The 20,672-nt window shown below is 35.8% G+C and overlaps 1 protein-coding gene across 1 annotated transcript in view; it reads left to right on the forward strand.

Annotated features, from left to right (window-relative positions):
* The window catches only part of Smp_035460 (putative nicotinate phosphoribosyltransferase), a gene marked incomplete at its 5' end in the record, with an annotated part of 29,597 nt that extends 10,207 nt beyond the window's left edge, over window positions 1-19,390 (forward strand). The window contains 8 exons of the mRNA XM_018793339.1: window positions 2,045-2,175; window positions 2,827-2,927; window positions 3,827-4,098; window positions 8,844-8,984; window positions 11,467-11,551; window positions 15,709-15,883; window positions 16,796-16,953; window positions 19,134-19,390. Of these exons, the coding sequence (XP_018647862.1) occupies window positions 2,045-2,175; window positions 2,827-2,927; window positions 3,827-4,098; window positions 8,844-8,984; window positions 11,467-11,551; window positions 15,709-15,883; window positions 16,796-16,953; window positions 19,134-19,319 (1,249 nt within the window). The 3' untranslated portion in view covers window positions 19,320-19,390. The remainder of the gene's footprint in view (window positions 1-2,044; window positions 2,176-2,826; window positions 2,928-3,826; window positions 4,099-8,843; window positions 8,985-11,466; window positions 11,552-15,708; window positions 15,884-16,795; window positions 16,954-19,133) is intronic.
* Window positions 19,391-20,672: the final 1,282 nt, after the last annotated feature.

Raw genomic sequence — 20,672 nt, forward strand, 5'->3', positions numbered from 1 at the left:
GAAACCGTTTACAGTGACAACAGACGCAAGTGACCATGGTATAGGTGCCGTTTTAAGTCAGTCTAATAGAGTGGTGGAATACGCAAGTCGCGTTCTCACGCCTGCGGAACAGAAGTATTCAACGATCGAAAAGGAGTGTTTAGCGATTGTGTGGGCAGTAGACAAGTGGAGACCATATCTGTTAGGTAGACGATTTCACATCGAGACTGACCATAAACCTCTGCAGTGGCTACAAACAGCACGAGACCCACGTGGGAAGTTGGCGCGATGGATGATACGTCTGCAGGAGTATGACTTCAGTATCGGGCATGTTCCAGGGAAGGAAAATGTAATGGCGGACTACCTGTCAAGACCAGACATGGAAGCCGAGCTTCCATTGACAGCATACGCAGTGAACAGTATAGAGGGAGACCCACTAGAACTCGTCCGGCAACAGAAATCTGATCCTAAACTTCGAGAGGTAATCAGAGTGATAAGAGAGGGGGCAGATGTTGACAAACGAGCAATGGACAAGGAGGTAATAATGTTGCTTCGGCAAAAGGAAAGACTGAAAGTGAACACATATGGAGCTCTGGTCTGGCAGGATGATGACAAAAATTGGGTGGCTGTGATCCCGAAAGACTGGCGGCGTAAGATGATACACGAATGCCATCAAGTAGCGCACACAGGTATCGCAAGAACGACAGATTTACTACGGCAAAGTGCATACTGGCCAGGCATGAGAGACGATGTGGCCCAATATGTGTTGACGTGCCAGCAGTGCCAATTAATGAAAAGCGATAGATACATGCAACCGCCATTGCAGTCGGTCCCAGTAACCGCAGTCGGTGATCTATGGTCGGTAGATGTGATGGGACCATTTCCACAGACGGATAGCGGCAACCGATACTTACTAGTAATGACGGAACATGCTACACGATGGGTCGACGCTGTACCGATTGCCGACCAGCGGGCGAAAACAGTGACCGAAGTAATAATCCGGCACATTGTAGCGGGTCATGGAGTACCGAAGATGATACTAACCGACCAGGGTCCCTGTTTTGAAAGTGACGAGTTTAAGGCCCGTTTAAAGCAGTTCGGCATCAAGAGGATACGAACTACACCGTATCACCCTCAGACGAACGGGCTTACGGAAAGAAACAACCGGACATTAAAGGAATGGTTAGCATCTAAAGGAGGGAATTGGGAGAAAGAGTTACCACTAATTTTGCTGGCGCATCGTGCCTCCATCCAAGGAACAACCAAGAAATCACCTTTCCTACTTATGTATGGTAGACAGCCACGACTTCCAATGCATAGTAAAACGTGGCCACAGCAGCAGAAGTGGACAGCAACAAGATTAAGGAAAGAGAGGACGGAGGCAATAAAGAACGTGAAAAAGAAACAAATATCAGACATCAAGAAGGCGGAACAGCAGAGAAGAGCGTGGAAGCCTTTTAGAGTGGGGGACCTGGTAAAGTGTAGAGAACGGAGAGCTAACACTGAAGGAGGACCAGGGTCAGGAAAGCTGATCCCGAAATGGGAGGGACCGTACATTATCACGGAGAGACGCGGCCCAGTTTACACGATCCGGAGAGAAGACAAGCAGAAGCGTGTAAATGCCAGTCAACTACAGAGATGGTTTCAAGAACATCATGAGCACGAGTCACGAACAGCACCAAAGGAGACAATGGTACGCCGATCAGAAAGATTGCGAGAACAGCTTATTAAAAGGGGGGACGAGTGTGGTGTGAGCTACTGATATCAACATAAGTAGTATATATGGTGAGTAAGGAATAGAATATCTGACAGCAGAAGATTGAGAAGATCAAGAAGAGAAGAACAGAAATAAAAAGCAATTTGTGTGAAAATCCAGGAACAATGAAGCCTGAGGCAATTGAAGAACATTTTGCAAATAGTGTATCATAGCATGGTTTTTGTATTTTACCAAGTAACGTTGTAATTTGTGCTAAATACATAGTTGGTTGTCCTCACCTGTGTTCTCATTCACAACAGTAGTTTTTAAGTATCTTATCGATGTACACGCATATATTTTTATCTGTAGCCTAGTGACTACGAATGCTACCCGTTACCGTTTGGCTTGTGGTCCAAGTAAAAAATTATATGAATTTGGTTTACGTCGTGCTCAAGGACCAGATGGTGCACTCTCAGCTTCAAAGTATGCATATTTAGGAGGTATGGTTATTTGTTATTGTTGTCAATAAGTCACTGATATTATTATTATTCTCGTTCTACATGTTCGGATTTTGAAGAGGGGTTCGATGTTATTAGTATTCATAGCTTTTCAGCAGAATAGAATTACTCATTGATCCATAAATTATTTAGGACAATATTTACGTAATGAAATATGATTCAACTAAATAGTCAAGTAGACAGATTCGTATGCCAGGATTTAAGTCATATTTGTTGTGTGAAGACAGGTTGCCTGAACGGAAGTAAGTTTCCAAGGTGTAATCCAGATCACTTCATTGTAGTAGTTAGGTCATCCTGACACGTTATCGATAGCATTTCATCCATATTGAGGGATAAACAAGGTGACATCGGTTACTATAAATTTGATCACTTATTTAAAACAAATATGTGTCGATAATATGAATATTTGGCTATTCACGTGCATCTGTTATATCTTCAAGTTTCGCTAACCGCAAGTAGTGGTTGTAATGAATAAATTGGATCACAAATAATAGATTATGAACAAATTTATTTTTTATGATCAGCCTTGATATTTCTGATGGTTACAAAAAATATTTACTTTCATTTCATAATCTAAATTATATTTTACCAAGCAAATCGTTTCGCTTTATATCTACATACTTTTTACTACAGGTTATGATGGAACTAGTAATGTTTTATCTGGGAAAATATATGGAATTCCAGTTGTTGGGACACATGCACATTCATTCGTGTCAGCTTTTCAATCTTCCCATGTAAGTAGCAAGTCTGTCAAAACGGTTATATGTGACAACAAGTTTTATTTCACGAAACATTGTAAATGAATTTTTACCGTATGGATTGTCATACCATTTAGCAGCGAAAATGGAATCAGACAGTTGCCTCAAACAATCTTTTTCGAGTGCTTCTTTCTGATATCCGATCTATAAGATAGGAGAGCTGATTTGAGATGTTTGTTATTCTCATGGTGACCGGTGCTTGTAGCACATTCATACATCACTACTTTTTGAGCTAGGAGCATATATGCGCTATCGGTACCAAATCTAGTCTCTCTTATTAATCTCTGTAAAGCAATCGTATTAACTTACTAAATGTAGGTTTCTGCCTTACTTCTGTGTCTTTAATTTTACTAGAAAAATTGCTATTACTTGAAGACTATTGTGGTAACAGTTAGAGCATTTCTAGAGAAAATTGTACATCACAGTTTTTTTCATCTGTAACAAAGCACTTTGCATGTGAACTTTGGCTACCGATAAAGAGCTCTTTGATATTATCATTTTTTTGGTGGAGTTTCGTTCTATGAGCTGGACAGTTTGGTCATGGAGCTTTCATCGTTCTCCTGAACGACATTATCATATTGTCATCAATTACTTTATATTTGAATTTCAATGATGGGATATAGAATACACCCTTTTATTTGTCACAATCAATGGTTAGTATCAGCTGGAATAAAGTCAATGTTAATTCCCTCACCGTAACTTTAATAACTTTTGTCGTTTCAAACACTTAGTGGTTAATACATTAGTCTTGCCTTTTGAGTTACGATAATTACTTCCTGTTCAACAGAATTATCCATACATAATTAGATTATGAACAATAATTGTTCTCTATGGTTGTATATTCCTAAAGTTAAAATGTTTCTTTTCGCTCTAAGGAAGAGGAATGTATAAATGATTTCGGAAAATTCAAGAGAGAAGCCGCCGATTTAAATAACTCATATGATGATCACCTTTTAGATTTAAACCGTCAACCATTGAAATTGGATGAATTTTTGAAACGCTGTTGGTATTGGTCCTCTAGTTTATCTCGTGTATTAAAATACCAATCAGATCAAATACATCCAGGTGAATTAAATGCGTTTGCCAATTATGCTGTTGCATTTCCGACGAAATTTCTTGGCTTACTTGATACATATGATGTCTTAAAGTATGTTTCTTTTTTGTTTTAAATTTTAATTTATTTTTCATTTTCTTTCTGGATTTAATCTCCCTCCTTGAAAGGTTATTTCAGTATTACTAGGATTTAAAATCTGTAGTGATATTTGGAATAGACGCTAACAGTGGAATCCATAAAACAAATTATGTATATATATATGTTTGGTGTTGTATTTTATGAGGTACATCGTTCATTTGCGGAGCTTTGATTGTCATTATCTTTGGCGCCTAATTTATACACATTTTATTTATTTATTTATTTGGACAAATAAATATTGGTACAAGGAAGCACCAGACACACATGCGCCACACAAATCTCATTTGATTTGTGTGAGGACTGGAATACTACCGCCCAGGTGCCCAAACTGAAGCAGGTGGTTTTCTTAGGGGACCACACTTGGAGCCTTTGACCTGAAGGTCTGATCCACAAGGCAGTGGAGCATCGTAAGGAGATGCAGTCTCATGGTAGCCGGTGACCAACAATTGATTTATACACCACTTGTTCCCTCAGGATACTGGAGCCCATGTGCACCGTTTGTGTGGAATCAGGGTTTTCCAACTTCCCTAGGTGGACTTTCCGTGTCCACCAACCCGGTTAAATCGCCGAACATTCGCTTTTCGTCCTCTCAATTTCGTGAACAACACCCCTGCCACGAGAAGGCAGTGGGTAGGACTTCCCTGGCAGAGGCTATATACGCGTGGCCATGTGAGAGCATTTGGAGAGGGAGAGTGGACTCTCCCCACTCTCGGCCGTACCATGGCATTTGGGGGCAATTTATATACAAAAGATTTCTTTCAGTCATTTTGCATGTGTCATATCACTTCGTCCTGTCGGTCCTGTTTTTGATTGTCTGTCTTCGTAGGTTTTGTCTTCATCTACCATTATATTCATGCTGTCTTTATTTATTATCCCCTGAATTTTTGACTAACTGACCTCTTCCGTATGAGTTCATACATTGGGTTCTAGAAGTCCTCTGTGATTCCTAGTTCTCCTGATCCAGATCTTTGACTTCCCCAGTCAAATGCGTGTCCATGGTTGTCCGCCTTAATTATTATCAGTGATAGTACATCATATCACCTCATTGCTAATTTATGTTTATTTATGCTCATGTGCAGAGGGGACCTAGTTTTTCTAATGTAATATTTTTCATTCGGTGCGATTTATTTTGTAAATGATGTCATTTATCATCCTCTTTTGCTGTTGTGTCTCTTGGTATGTATAGAATGGAATGAAGCGATTCTGTTGTCTTGTGAGGGACGTGTATATTGGGGGGGGGATCACTTGTTTTTAAAGAACCGAATGAATTCTGAAAGTAATTCTATCAATCAAGGTTCTTAGAAACTCCCAAAAGAATTCTAGGAAAAGAAAGTGTGTGTCATCCTGGTTGGGCGCTTACCGAATTTTTTACTAATTCAAACAACTATTTCGAAGCTTTCAGGATCTCAAGGTCACATATGGCCCTTTGTTTTCTGTGCAAAAAATAAATTGGGAAGTAAAGTTTCCTGCATCCTGCCCTTGTTTTTTGTCCTGTCCACCGTCCAAGGGGTAGGAGTTTTCGGGACTAGTAAGCAGTTACGAAGTCTCTGTATAAGTTTTCGGGCACAAAATGTATGTGTATATTATAACTGTTGAATAAATGATAACTTTGTGACGTTTGAATTTGACGAGTTCTGAGTTCAAGTTTCAGTATGAACGTCGATATAATTGAATTTACATGTATCTAACATATCTAAAGTAAGAAAAAACCTATGTCCTGGATTCTCCTGTTTTAGATTGTCCAAAATCTAATTAAATCATTCAGATTTCGTTTTAGTCAGTATTGGGTTGTTATTAACCTTTTAATACTACCCAGAAAATCAACAAAATAAGGTTACCAACCACTGAGATGTATTTTTACAATCTATCATATTTCTATGGCAGTTCATCGGGAAAGCGAAAAAATCGGCACAATATAATATGGAGTGTAGTTATCTCCACCCTTTTAAATGGTAAAGCGATTGTAAGTTGGATAGTGTCTGATAGTGGAATCCAGGGCGCTCGTTTTATCCCACTTGGGACTCATCAGATAGATGTATCTGCATCTCAGTATTAATGTTTGCACTGACACTCAAACCCATTGCCTTTCGATTCAATCAACGGAAACCTTAAACCTTTGCAAGTAAAATTCATACTCATGGCATAGTCTAGTGACTGTATGCATTCGGTGGCTCAATGAATAACACCCTGGCGTGTGAAGCGAAAGGTACTGTATTATAACATCAACGCAAACGTCAACACTGAGATCCAGGTACATCCATCTGATGAGTCCAAAAAAAATAAAACGATCTTTCCGTATTCTAATGCTATCCACTGTCCAACTTTAATAAAAACCTGTAAGTAAATGGAAATGTTGAGGCGATTCGCAGAAAATGTACACATCCCAACAGAGACTGTTCAATTTCAGTCTTTAATATCAACGACATACGAGTAAGTCGATCGTAAGTATACAAGCAAAAATAATAAACCGTACCGACGTACAACATATAAACGATATATAGGACTGAAATAATATTATATATTATGGACTTCGACCATAGTGGCGCGGCGTCAGCATGGCCAATAGCGTCTTTCTTCTTGCCTCCAAATGCCGTGGTACTGCTGAGAGTGGGTAGAGTCAGCTCTCTCTCGAAATGCTCTCACATGGCCACATGCATACAGTCACTGCCAGGGAAGTCCTACTCACTGCCTTCTCGTGGAGAGGGTGTTGTTTACGAAATTGAGAGGACGAAGAGCGAATATCCGGCACTATAACCGGGTTGGTGGACACGGAAAGTCCACCTAGGGAAGTTGGAAAACCCTGATTCCACACAAACGGTGCACATGGGCTCCAGTATCCTGAGGGAACAAGTGGTGTATAAATCAATTGTTGGTCACCGGCTACCATGAGACTGCATCTCCTTACGATGCTCCACTGCATTGTGGATCAGACCTTTAGGTCAAAGGCTTCGAGTGTGGCTCCCTAATAAAACCACCTGCTTCAGTTTGGGCGCTCGGGTACTATCACAGCCCCCACATAAATCAATTGACTTGTTCGGTGCATATGTATTCTGTGCCCCTTTGTGCCAATATTTATTTGTTGAAATAAATAAATAGATATGGTGAATACTACTAGCAAGACTACTGGTTAATAGTATGTAGCGGTACGTGGCGTCGTAGCTGTCACAGTAGTCAGATAGAGAGAAGAGTTTCAGTATGGCAAAAGCATGGCATAGGTAGAACACTTTAAAGCCAGAAGAGAAGATAGTATGGATTGCAGAACATACCGCAAGATGATCGAAGGGTATTTACATATATTATATGAGCACTATAATTTCTCTCAATAAGCATTCTTTCTGTCCACCTCCTTGTCCTGCAATAGTAGTGATATGTTCAGTGTTTCGATTAATACAATCAGAAAAATGTTTCACTACCGATTTGCTCGAATTTTGGTTGTTATTTTTCAATTTCCCATCACAAATGTTTTTCTCAAATATTTGCAAACCTATTCTGCAAATTTTCTGCTGCACTATCTTTTTTTCAAAAAGAGAACTTTCTTTAGAGCTGTAGGTGTTGTTTTTCAGGTTGTAGTTTTAATTTCAGATTTCCTTCAGTAAGCTTGGGCGGATAGCTGGTTTTTGATGGTTACTTGTCGGTGTTAGAGTAGTTCATCGTTCATTGTATATCAGAATTATGTTTTCCTAGTTCTCAAAAGTAGAGAATAAACTGGTTCTTTCTCTGCTTAATGGAATTCAGCTTTGAAAATTCGTATATTGACAATGTCATGTTGGTTTTTTATGTATGAATCTTTGTAACGGATCATCTAGCCCAAATTTTAATAGGACATCAAGAAAATAAAATTCTTAATTCACCTCTTTTTATTGTGAATTTCACTGACTGATGACAGCTTTAGAATATATATATATATAATTGGTAGTCTTGGTCATTCTGATTTTCTTTCATCTAAGTCAATTGTTTCACATTATATCCTACCTCACTGTTAACTTTCAACACATATATAGTTATAAGCAGCTGATGAGAAACTACGAAATATAGGGAATCCATATTAGTCTGCATCAATGTTTGGTCTGGATTTATTCAATTTCATAAAGGGAATCAGTTGTGTGAAATTCCCAAAAAAGGCAGCTTATGAATCTATCCACAATAAGATTGAAGTCACTAATGATGAACTTGTCATCCATACATCTGCATAAATAAAAGCTCTTAATTGTTGGTCGAAGCATCGTATTCTCCAGATTAACTAAGAAAAAGTACTCTTGAATAGGACTTAGTGGTGAATCCTATTATTTTGTCTATAGAACTTATTATTAAATCTAAACTGGAAATTGAAGGTACATTGTAGGAGAAGTTTCTTATGTTTTGGAACGCCAGTATCGAGGTTATTATTTACAAGATCATCACATATGGGGGTGGAACATTTGTAGAAAGTAAAACCTACATCCAATGATATCATTCTCTTTGCGGCTGCATTGACGTCAGTGATTAAATCATTAAAATCAAATAGGTCAAGTGTGATATATCCGCCGAGCTAATTTCTAAATGTCTATAGGATTCCATCTTGGTGTTTAACAGTCCGATGATATAGTAAATCATTTACATCTTTTTTTGTTTGCTTTTGAAAGACTATCTAGTCTTAGAAGGAGTCGAAGTAACACATTTAGATTACTTATGGTAAATTTTTTTGTGTGTGCATCTTGTAGATCAGGTTTACCAAATTTTTGTGCAGTTGCATTAGCTCTTCATGAATTTGGCTATCAAGCAATTGGTATACGTATTGATAGCGGTGATATGGCCTACTTGTCATTGACAATTCGTAATGCGTTTCAACTAATCAGTTTACAGTGAGTAGATTCAATTAAATTAATTGATACTTTTTTGTATTTTATAAAAATATCGTTTATATTTTAGTATTTTCGGAACTATGATTTAGTACTTCAAGCATCTAGATTTTTTCTTCATGTTCATCAAAGTTTATTATTATTATTATTATTGTTATGTCTCGTAGGTTGAACGCTTTATTCGGATCCTAGCTATTCGGATAACCCCAGGCTAGCACTACTCAGCGACTTGAAAGACCAGAGAGAAGACACGAGTATCAGAGAAATCGCTTTACTACAAGATTCAATTATGTACAGAAAAACAGGGGTTTTATAGTAACTAAAAGACCTTGAGATCCCATAGTAACAGTATGTTAACAGCCAATCAGGACCTCGTTATTTTAGTAGCATAGCTTCTAACTAATCGCTGATTGGTTGGGCTCTTTATGAGCCTCTCTGGAGGCTCTGATAGAGTTTATTGTAAGCCGACTTAACAATTATCAACATAAGAGTACTTCTAGCGTTTCACGGTACACTTAATTACTGCCCACCTCGATGCGTGATATTTGCTGATGCAGAAGTTAAAAATATTTAAGGGCCGCCAAACCAAAACATAGCATCAGCCCATAAAACAATGGTGTCATGTTAATAGGTGAAGACTACTTGTTTGGGGTGTGCGTGATTATTGCAACCAGTGGTTGAAGAAATTATGTGACCTGAATGCTTAGAATTGGTTATGATAAAATAGATGCACTCATTTTTTGTTTTACCTTAGACCTTTGGTTTTAAAACTACCTTATATTTCCTTTAATTTCATGTAGGCATCCTTTCTTCTTGAATCATATTGTCTATGCTTATTTTTTCCTGTTGCCTCTGATTCTTTTACCGAATTCCCCTACTCTGGTGTTTGTCTTGTTAATTTCAACTCGCTGTGCTAATGTGGCGTGGCAGCTTGAAGCAATCCTTATATGTACGTTGCTTAGAACTGACAAGGGACTATTGACCGTGTTATTGTTGTGATTCCTCTTTTCATATTGTGATAAAAGTACCATTTAGGGGCGAGCTTAAAACAACCGCGATGAATTTTCAGCCAGTTCTTAGACAATTAGAAAACAGCTTTTGTAAATGAATAGTCTATGGAAAGGATAATAATATTGCATAGCGTGAACTGATTTTACATATTTATCAGTCTGTTAATGTCGTTTACCGTTTACTCTCTGTAAATCGGAAAAAAACAACGACATATAATTTAACCTTTATGAGTACGAACTGTCCGTCTTCTGGAAGCTTTAAAAAGACCCAAATAGATTTCTGAGAGTCCCTACATTGTTCAAAGTCACAGTTAAGCTTAGGGGTTTAGGGCTGAGGTTTTAGTCACGAACTGAAATCAGCTACTATGTAGAAATGCTCTGTAACCATATGGATGTATGAATCTCGCTCAAAAATACAAGAGGCGGTATCTGACTAGTATGAACATAAAGTGTAGTGCCACCAGGCTGTTCGTCTCAAGATTAAGGGTTCAGGATTAGGATTTAGGGACAGTGTCGATTTGCTTGTTATATGCAGTCTAACGAGACAGAATCAGGCATTAAATACGTTCAACACTATTATTTTTACTCTATGGTTTCAATTGATTTTTTTTTACAATCATTTTAAGCGTTTTGATTAAAAGTACTTCTACTGCTCGTCATACATTATGTTTTAAATTTTCACAAAAACCTAAAAGTCTCATTCTCGATCCTGATCGACTCACCTCTCAAGTATACTTTTACTCCATATTGTTATCTACTAACTATCATAATTTCGAACCTACACTACTACCTAATTAAATTAATTCGAATGGGAAATATAGTATAAGTTGGTTTACTCAACCTTTAAGAATAGTGTTATATCCCCTGGCGAATTATGAATCGTAAATCTGAGGTCCATTTATGGACAAATGTAATACGCCTATTCCTATTGGATAGTTGTTAAATAAGTGACCTAATCGTTTCTGTGTTCCTCTTATCATAACCTTTAGTTTGACCTTGGAACTATTATTATTGATTACTTTCCCCCTAGCTACAGCCACACTGGCCAATTACTGTACAAATGTTATTTTTCTATTTTTGATATGTGTGGTCTGTTTGGTTAGTATATATAACCCAGTATGCTTGTAAATAATGATTCATATTGCCGAGGCTGTTATTTGTGTTCTGGACTTAACGGCTGGGCTAGGCAGATAGGAAGGACCGAATAGCACCCAAGACTGCTCGTACGTATTTCCTGTATCATTGGACATATACATATATATTAAGAGGGCAAATTGATACGTTATAACAAATAGATTTTGTGTAAGAGTTAGTGTTACTACTTGGTTACCCAAATTAACCAAATTCATGCTCATAATTTTATTGGTTGCTACAGACGGGCATTAGTGAGTAACACAAATGTTGCTGTAATCAGTTGAATAATTTCAGAAGGTAATTTGGCTATTGTTTTATTTTTTTATTTTCATTCCTTGTAGTTATAATTTACCTTGGTTTGCACAACTTCAAATACTTGCCAGCAATGATTTGAACGAAGATACATTACATTCTTTTAATCAACAAGTATGTGAATTTATTAAGAAAAAAAGATAAATAGAAGTTTCTTATATGTAATTTTTCTAAAAGTACTGTTGTTTTTTCCTTTTTGAATTTATGAATGGTTGTTAGTTGTTCACACCTTTTAAAGCATGCTTCGCTAAGTGGTTGGAGGTGGTCAAAAGGAAACCCCGCTCGATCTAGGTTTCGTGGTAGTTGACATTTGTCACCAAGGCGTATCTGTAACCCTGAGAAATCTATGCCTGCATTATCTCAACTTCAAATTTCGATACATTACCCTTGAACTGTTCAATTAGCTGCTAACCTCCCATAATAGTGAAATATTTACCATGTAATCCACGAGATTTCAAGTCTCTAAAACCAGTGATCATACTCCAATCCAATCGATAGAATTCAACCAGCACTAAAGGACTAGACTAATACGACATTAGTCACTACTCAATATTCAGTCAACTACATTCTTACTTCGTCAATCATGCGAACCTTATAAATAAATTAGTTTATATTTATGAATATTGTTAGATGAAAGTGAAATTGTTTTCAAATAAACAAGTTACCAGGATGAAATAGGAGTTCAGTGGTTCCAGGTTTCCAATGGTTGTCTAACTTGGACATGTCCATGGTCTCAGTAAAATCCATCAATTTCAACAACCCCTTACTGAGAACCAACTTTTCTATGTTTCAAGTATATGCAGACAAATGATAGTGTTGAATAGTTTTTTGTTTACTGTTATTTCAATTGTTCATACGAGCTGATTCTTTAAGACAGCTGAAAACCCAAGATACTTATCAAAGTAACTAAAAAAAGTGACATAACTTTTTCGTATCTATCGTCGGTTAATATGTATCATAATCAATACAGTCGTTCAGTAAAAGAATTTGGATTACAGTTTATATCTATGCAAGTTGTATTTCGAGCGTATACTGTGTTCTGTATTTTTCATATTCTTAAGAGTGAATCTATGTAGTTAAGTTGAGTGGTTAATAGGCAAAACAGAAAAAAATAGCTTTCATCTATTCATAGATGGGTTATGTTTAGACGATAGGGTACTTGAATTTGACTTAGTGTTTTTTGACATACTTTAATAACCTTCAATTTAACCTTGGAAATTCAATTTAAAATGAACTATTATTTGTAGTTTACTAGCACGGTGTTTCTTATTTTTTAAAGAAGACTATATCAAGGTGTGTATGTAGAACTATTCAGAGATGAGATTGGTTAATTAAATGACTGATGATAAAAAGAATGTCTGTTACATTTTGATTCATTGAGTTTAATGGTAAATTGGACCCTTCATATATTCGAAGATCTCCATCAACCTTTATAGTTTGGTTTCTGAAAGAAATTATGAACAACTGCAAAACGCTTTTTTAGCGTTTTCCAGTCTACTCCATTCAAGACGCGAGTGATATATAGAAGGAAAAACTTATCACTGGGAGTGTGTGGGTGCTGTTCACCACTTCACTCTACTGTATTCTGTCTACTATATGAGGTAGCGTCATTAAAAGTGATGATGCGAGTGTGAATCGCACGTTTGCAATAATATGCACTTTCGGAGCAATGTTTGTAATCAGGAAATTGTTTTCGATTTCACCGAAAATATTCATGGGTTCCATGTTTATTGTTAAGATCTATCAGTTATATTCACATTTTTGTATTTTATCTAATATACAAAATGAATAATTCCATATTTCATAAAACTCTCAATTCACCTATCTCAATATTATCAGCTTTATAATGTACTCATCAGTTTTTTGATAGTAAACTACAAATATGACTTCTATTTTTCAAAAGTTTCGTAATCTGCCGACCTGTTACATAAGTAAATACATAAGTGTACTTGACTATTGTAGTTTGGTCGTTGTTTTTTTGCCAATTAGACGTTATTTTTGATGATACCTTGTGGTCTGTTGAGTTTTAACATTAGATCAACAACCCAAAAGTCATTCGCTAAACTCTGTTTATGAATCAGGTCTCGTTTGACTATAAACACCATTATATAAATGGTGGATATGATTTAACACGTTTTTAGAAATGAGAGGAAATTTCCTCATTGTTTCAGTGAAAATTAATTCAAAGTATACTGAGCTTCAATCGATTATGTTGGTTTTACGATGTTTATCGGTATAATGCCAAAAAATCAGTTATATCCCGTCACCATCTGGTAATCTAGCTTAACGAATCCGTTCAGGTCTGTAAAATACTCAGATGACAATCCTGTTTGGTGGAGACGCTGATAAAATGCAGTCTTTTGATAGCACTGAGCAAAAATGGCAGGATGTTTGGAATGCGTTTCTCACCCTCTAAATACAAATTGTTGCTTCAGGATTGGCCTGCATCAACACCCGGACTAATGATAGGAAGTGAAGTAGTCGAACGCGTTGACAACTTCACTTACCTTGGTAGTCTGATCAAACCCAATGGGTTGATGTCTGACGAAATCTCTACACGGATCCAGAAAGCGCATTTGGCTTTTGCCAACTTATGTCACGTATGATGAAGGCGAGATATCCGCCTATCAATTAAGGGACGAGTATACTGCAGAGCAGTTCGTTCTGTTTTACTTTACAGCTGCGAAACGTGACCATTAAGAGTAGAGGGTACTCGTAAGTCACTAGTATTTGATCACAGATGTCTTAAAAATATTGCTCGGATCTAATGGGATCACCGGGTAAGTAATAGTGAGGTTTAGACGCAGGGTATTAGGGAATGATGGTAAATCAGTTGATGAGGTCATGAATCTTCATCGACTGAGATGGTTAGGCCACGTGTTACGTATGCCTGAACACTGATTACCACGACGCGCTATGCTGACTAGTGTGGGGGATGGTTGGAAGAAAGTGAGGGGCGGCCAAATGTAAACGTGGTATCAATCCATAAAGTCACTAGTTTCTGGTCTGAGCCATGTTGACAGATGCAGACTACCTGGTTGGGGTCCACGCGACTATTGTAACGGACGGCTAGAGGCTGCGTGATATGGCTCAGAATCGATCACAATGGCGTCGGTGTATACACTCTTTATCTTCCCTTAAACTGCGGGATTAAAGTTACTATATACCTCTCTTTTTACGAACTAATGCTTTCTCCCTGTATCATCTTTATATGAAATGTTTTTTACTACCATTGAAGTAACTTTTTCTATGAATTTAGCATTCATTTTGTTGTGCTAATGAGGTATGGTAACTTGGTTCTATGCATATATGTGACTGGTCCTACGTTGTGGATGACTGACCGGCTTTGTGAATACTTAGAACTAAAGGTGAGATATTGTTAGTGGAAATACTTGTGGATATACCCAGAAGACTGATTAATAGAAGCTAGCTACTTTGAGCTATTGTTACAATGGTAAATAATGTGAAATAATCGTGCATCATTAAGTTATGTTCATATGAAAGCTGTTTTCGATCGTTATAGGTCGGTATGTGTAGTACATAAAATGCTGACTTGGCAAAGTTTAAAAATGTCAACTTACTTTAGAACCTTGTAATTATTTTCCGATATCACAGACCAATCTAAGGTTCAAATATTTTGTCATTATTTTCTTCTTTCTGTGTCTTCCATTTCTGTTTTTTCAATATTGATTGCTTTTGAGAATTGAATTACGAAGAAATGCTTCCATTTTCTGTTATCTATTCATTCTAGTTCATATTTCATCGTTAAACAGACACTGCATTTTACATAAATAAATTCCATACCTGTTTTATATACTGATTTGTGTACATTGATTTTTTATTTCTATGTAAAATTTTCTGGAGGTAGTCTGATACTTTTAGCTCGTACGTGTTATGTCCATTATCCTTTTTTGGGTATTATTCAAATCATCAAATGTTTAGGCATTCCCCGTCATTGATATTACGGACAGACCTAAGTTAGATATCCACTGAAAACCAGGGAAGACTGGAAAGCTATTTCCTCTTAGTACGAAACTCATTAACACTATTCACCCACGACCTCACCACAGGTAATCAAACCCAGGACCTTCAAGTCTTGTGGCGAACTCTTAACCTTAAACCACTGAGCCAGCATTTAATGGTGTATGTGCCTGACGTCAACCAATCCACGATGTTGCGTGATCATCTCCAATTGTCTTCGGTGAGTAGCTGCCTAGTTTTTTGCCCTATTGATTCAAAGCATTTTGATCTATTGTATTTTCCATTCTCAGGATCATTCAATTGATGCATTTTGTGTTGGAACAAATTTAGTCACCTGTCAAAAGCAACCAGCCTTAGGATGTGTATATAAACTTGTTGAAATTAATGGAACTCCAACAATGAAACTTAGTGCTGATTTTGAAAAGCTTACTTTACCAGGAAAAAAAGTAGTTTATCGTTTATATAGTCAGCAAGGCGAGTTACGTTTTTTTGACGCAAACGCTTTCTGTTCATGACGTTTTCGCTCTATGTTTCATTGTACTCATTATAGTTATAAGTAGTAAAATCGTACCTTGATATATTCTTTAATAGTATTCCATGTTCAGAACTATTTATGAAAGTAATGATGAATAGTTAGGCACGAAATTAAAAGTATGAGGGAGATTAGGTAATAATATCTAAAAATAGTATTTATTAATCAAGTTAAAATCGGTTTTTCAGAGATCTGAACTATCTCGTTCAGAGTTCAAATCTTCATAGATAGTAAAAAAAGATATTAACAAAATTATATTGCAGTTAGAAGAAGACTGCAAGTGCAGAAATGCACTGTCGTCTAGAAAGTGTTATAGTCTCTTGAATTAACATCTAACTGAAATTATAGGTCATGGTACTTTCGAAAGTGATTATATAAAGTTGTTTTTAAAACACGAAGACTTAGCTCTTCTCATCATTAAGTTCCTTTTGCATCTTAGAACGGTAAAATATGTCTAATTTTTGGATGATATTATCTCGTTATTAATATCTTGTTCTAATTTTCCATTCAATCTTCTCACTAACTAGACATTCAGAATTAAGATACTGACGACTAAATGCTAGTGAATTTTTCAATTTCATCATTATTAATTTCTTCTACTTCTCTACTCTTTAACAGTGCGCGAATACGACGCTACATTAAATATAACTTATCGATGAAAAGTTTCACAGTGGCCACTATATCATTGAGCCATTTATTTAGTGTTATACATATTTGATTTCAATCGACCCTAACATTGGCGTTCACTGTTTAGAGGACCCAATCAAGACAGGATATCTATACACGTTTTCTTTTTTTATTATTCGAAATTTTTCATGAGTTCAATTTTCCGTGTTTTAATGTAGGTGAAGCTTTACTGGATTTAATGAAACGTTCGTATGAAGATGCTCCAAAAGTTAATGAACGTATTCTTTGTAGACATCCAACTCAAGCATCGAAACGTGTTTTCGTTGTACCTGGAAGAGTTAAGCAATTACTCAAGTTATATTGGAATTGTGGAAAAGTAATTTAAAATCATTTACTTATCTTTAATTAATTATTACCACAACTGTTTTTGGTAAGAGTATAATATACTGACGACCTTGGGGGATTTATCAGCCAATCAGGAAACTGTGCTTTATTATAAAACAATTAACAATACAAAGTAATGAAATAACAGTGTTATAACAGCTTTGGTCGTAATAATTAACCTTCACAAGTCAAACTATCCCTTGTGGTAAACAAAAAGGGTAAGTTTATATATATGCATACATATTAGGAGTCAGTTTAGTGTTGTGAGCTAGGTTTATCACTCCATAGAGTTTTCATCACCGACTGACATCAACTATAGTGCAAAAAGATCAGGATCAAGTATCAAGAGTTAAACTGGAGTTTGAGTTAGGTTTATAAATCAGGGTCAGAGTTTTCAATACGAATCGACATCAGCTATAATTCACTGACATACTAACTTCCTGTTTACAATATTGAGAAACTTAGGGTTGGTATATAAAGTGAAATTAATAACGAGAGAAGATTATCTAGCTTCACTAAACACTCTTGATTACGCAATGAACGATATCAATTACTCTGGAAAACAGTCTGCTGCTGGTGCAGGTATACTGTTTAATTTAGATTATGCACCATCTAAAATTCACTTTTTTGGTTGCATAACAAATATGTTCATCGATTTCAAACATCTTACAACCAAATATTGCCAATTTCGACTTCGTAAGTATTGACGTACACGTTATATATCACTGATTTCTAGATTTCGCTCAAAATACATGAGTTATCTAAATTCTAATTTTTCAACTCAAGGCTGTCAGTATATTCTATTTTTTGTCATATTTTTATTCTGTATATTTATGGTAGTGTAGTGTCTAGTACTATGTCAAGCCCACATAGATTATTCTAGCTGCTGTACAGACCGATTTATTCATTTTTCTCAAACCACATTTTGATCTTGTCATTTAATCGCTTATAAATCTGACCCTTCTTTATATGACCGTGTGTGTTAATTGCTTACCCTATTCATCACGTATCTGTAACTTATTTTTGTCTGAATTTATTGAGTCACGCTTAATCAAAACGAGTTGGTTCACTCGCCTTCTCCATTGCACATCACTTCGTTTCTCTGATTATCTGTTCGGATCAATAAGTGTGTGAAATATACGTATTCAAAATTTATTCTCGTGTTCGACTTGATTAATTCCGTCATTCACTAAAGCGATTTAGGTCGATAAAAATATGCGACGATTGGTGGCATGTATAATCTGATATCAATCAGCATACGATCTAACTAGTCAGATATCGGGCCACTAAAGTAGTATGAAGGAATTTGTCAGGATAATATTAAACACCTTTAAAAATCTGTTTGTTTGAATAAGATGTTAGGAAAGAATATGGAAATATAACGCAAAATAGTAATGGATTTGAATTAGCTAATAGAATCACAGAAATCCGTAGCCATTGTTACATGCAATTCCTATAACAAACCTGACTAGTGCAAATGTTCCAACATGTATCCGATCGTGACGTTCACTCCATTTCTGTTGAAAAGAACATGACCTTTACGATAAATCTGAGAACTGGCCTACTGAGTTTGTTAGTTGTTGAAGATCGTCACTCTCTTTTGTTCTTGAAAAACATCAAATGTCTGTAGTCTCCTGGGCATCCTGTTTGTATGGTTCGTGGTGAGCCGGATTTCGAAAAATCGTCTGTATACATGATTCTAGCAAACAGTTTGAGGCTGGGTATCTTACTCTTAAACTGTTCGTAAAGTTGCTAATGCCTGATTTTAAACTTGGGAAGGACCGAACTTTGAACTGACTAGTAGGGCTTCTCAAACTTCCAGTTTTCATGAAATAGATGATGAGTTATTACTCAATAATGCAACATCAAGCGTTATGCGTTGAACAATATAAACGGTGATAATATGAGTATATTGCCACGAATAGGCAGTACTTTAAAGAGAGGTAAGATTGCTGTATTCCAAATTTTGTAAATTAAAATTTTCATCACTTCAGTTTGCGAATTTATTGGGTGAACTGCATCAGATTATATAAACTAGACGAAGTATTATTGAGTAATTGTTTGCAACGCTAATACGTGTATATACATGTACTATAATAATGTCATTAAAATTATCTTCATTTCATCTCACCCACTCATTCTCTCTCTTTGCTTCTTGTTAACCAATTACAGTTAGTTAAACCATTGCCAACATTGGATGAATCTAGAGAATATGCTATGAAAGAATTAAACACTCTAAGATCAGATTATAAACGTATAACTAAACCAACACAATATAAAGTTTCAGTTTCAGATGAATTATACCAATTCACTCAAGAATTATGGCTTAGTATTACACCAATCGGTGAAATTAGTTAGTAACTTTATTCAGTTTTTTATTACTACTGTTATAAGCAGTTCATTTTTCTTTATATCTACCTTTCACATCTACCTAATTAATAACAAATGTATTATTTTTTGCCTGTAACCATTTGCTTATTACTTATTTTCTTATCATTAGTAGTATTCTGATCATTATTTTATTTAAATCCCTCTTTAGAATACAAATAGATTGCTTTCAGTATGTTTTCTGTGATACGTTTGAAAGATACACTCAAAACAACATATCTATATATTTTTGATAACATTTTCTCACACCAAATATTTCTTATGTATAGATTATGAATACAAATAAAGTTTTTGTTTCTTTTGCAAAGAATATTCAATTTAATTGCCACTTTGTTGTTGTTCAATTGTTTGTGGTAATAGACAACATAAACTATGCTATGAAATAATGGAGAATATTTTTCAATTCAGGTGGATACTTTTGGTAGTGTTGAATTCTCCCAACTAGATGTTTTAATTTCGTAGTTTTCATTTTCGCTCTGGACAACACATTATCAGCGTTTATTATATAAGGTTATCTGGAGCGACAATGAATGCTTCACAACTATGTCATTGAACTCAGAGAACAAAATACCAAAACTAGTCATGTAGACTAGGATTACTGACATTAAAGTTTACAAATCTGTTCTTAGTTTTCAACCAACCACAAAATTTGTTCTAAAGACGGTGAATATGAATTATGACGATATATGAGTATTTTTAAATTGATATTATATGGATAACCTAGCCATTTGAGGGAGGCGACGGTTTGGTTTTTAAAGCATCCGATATTCAGTTATTCAATAGTAGATTCAAACCACTCTCCAATTACACTTCAGTTCAGTTAATATCACTAGCTCTCATAGAGATAACATTAGTTAAAGTACATGTACTTGGTTAGTGAGTAATTGCGTCAATAAACCCCCATGAAGCATTGTATTCTCGTCCTCTAAAATTGGCTACTGGGAATAAGAATTATCTCCTCAGTGTTTCTATTTATTCTAGTTCCAAATAAAATATTTATATCTCATTTATAATGATGATGATTTGTTTTTGAATTTTTCTTGTCCATTTTTAAAATCTCATTGTTTATATTTTCAAGTTTATTGGGTTTTCACTTATGTACCACTGCTGTTGAGATCTACGCAATCTTTTTGTAAATCTATTAGTCATTTGTTAAAATGTAGAGTAAGTCAATTATGGCAATGAAAGTAAAGGTGACCAGACAGACGTACAATTTCTATCAATAATAAAAGAACATATTCGAACTGGTACAATTCACAATAGCACATAAAACGGAAAAAAATTTTTAAGTTGACATAAGTAGAGAAGGAAAGTCACGATTGA

Source organism: Schistosoma mansoni, chromosome 1 (assembly GCF_000237925.1).
Source record: "Schistosoma mansoni strain Puerto Rico chromosome 1, complete genome".
Lineage (NCBI taxonomy): Eukaryota > Metazoa > Platyhelminthes > Trematoda > Strigeidida > Schistosomatidae > Schistosoma > Schistosoma mansoni.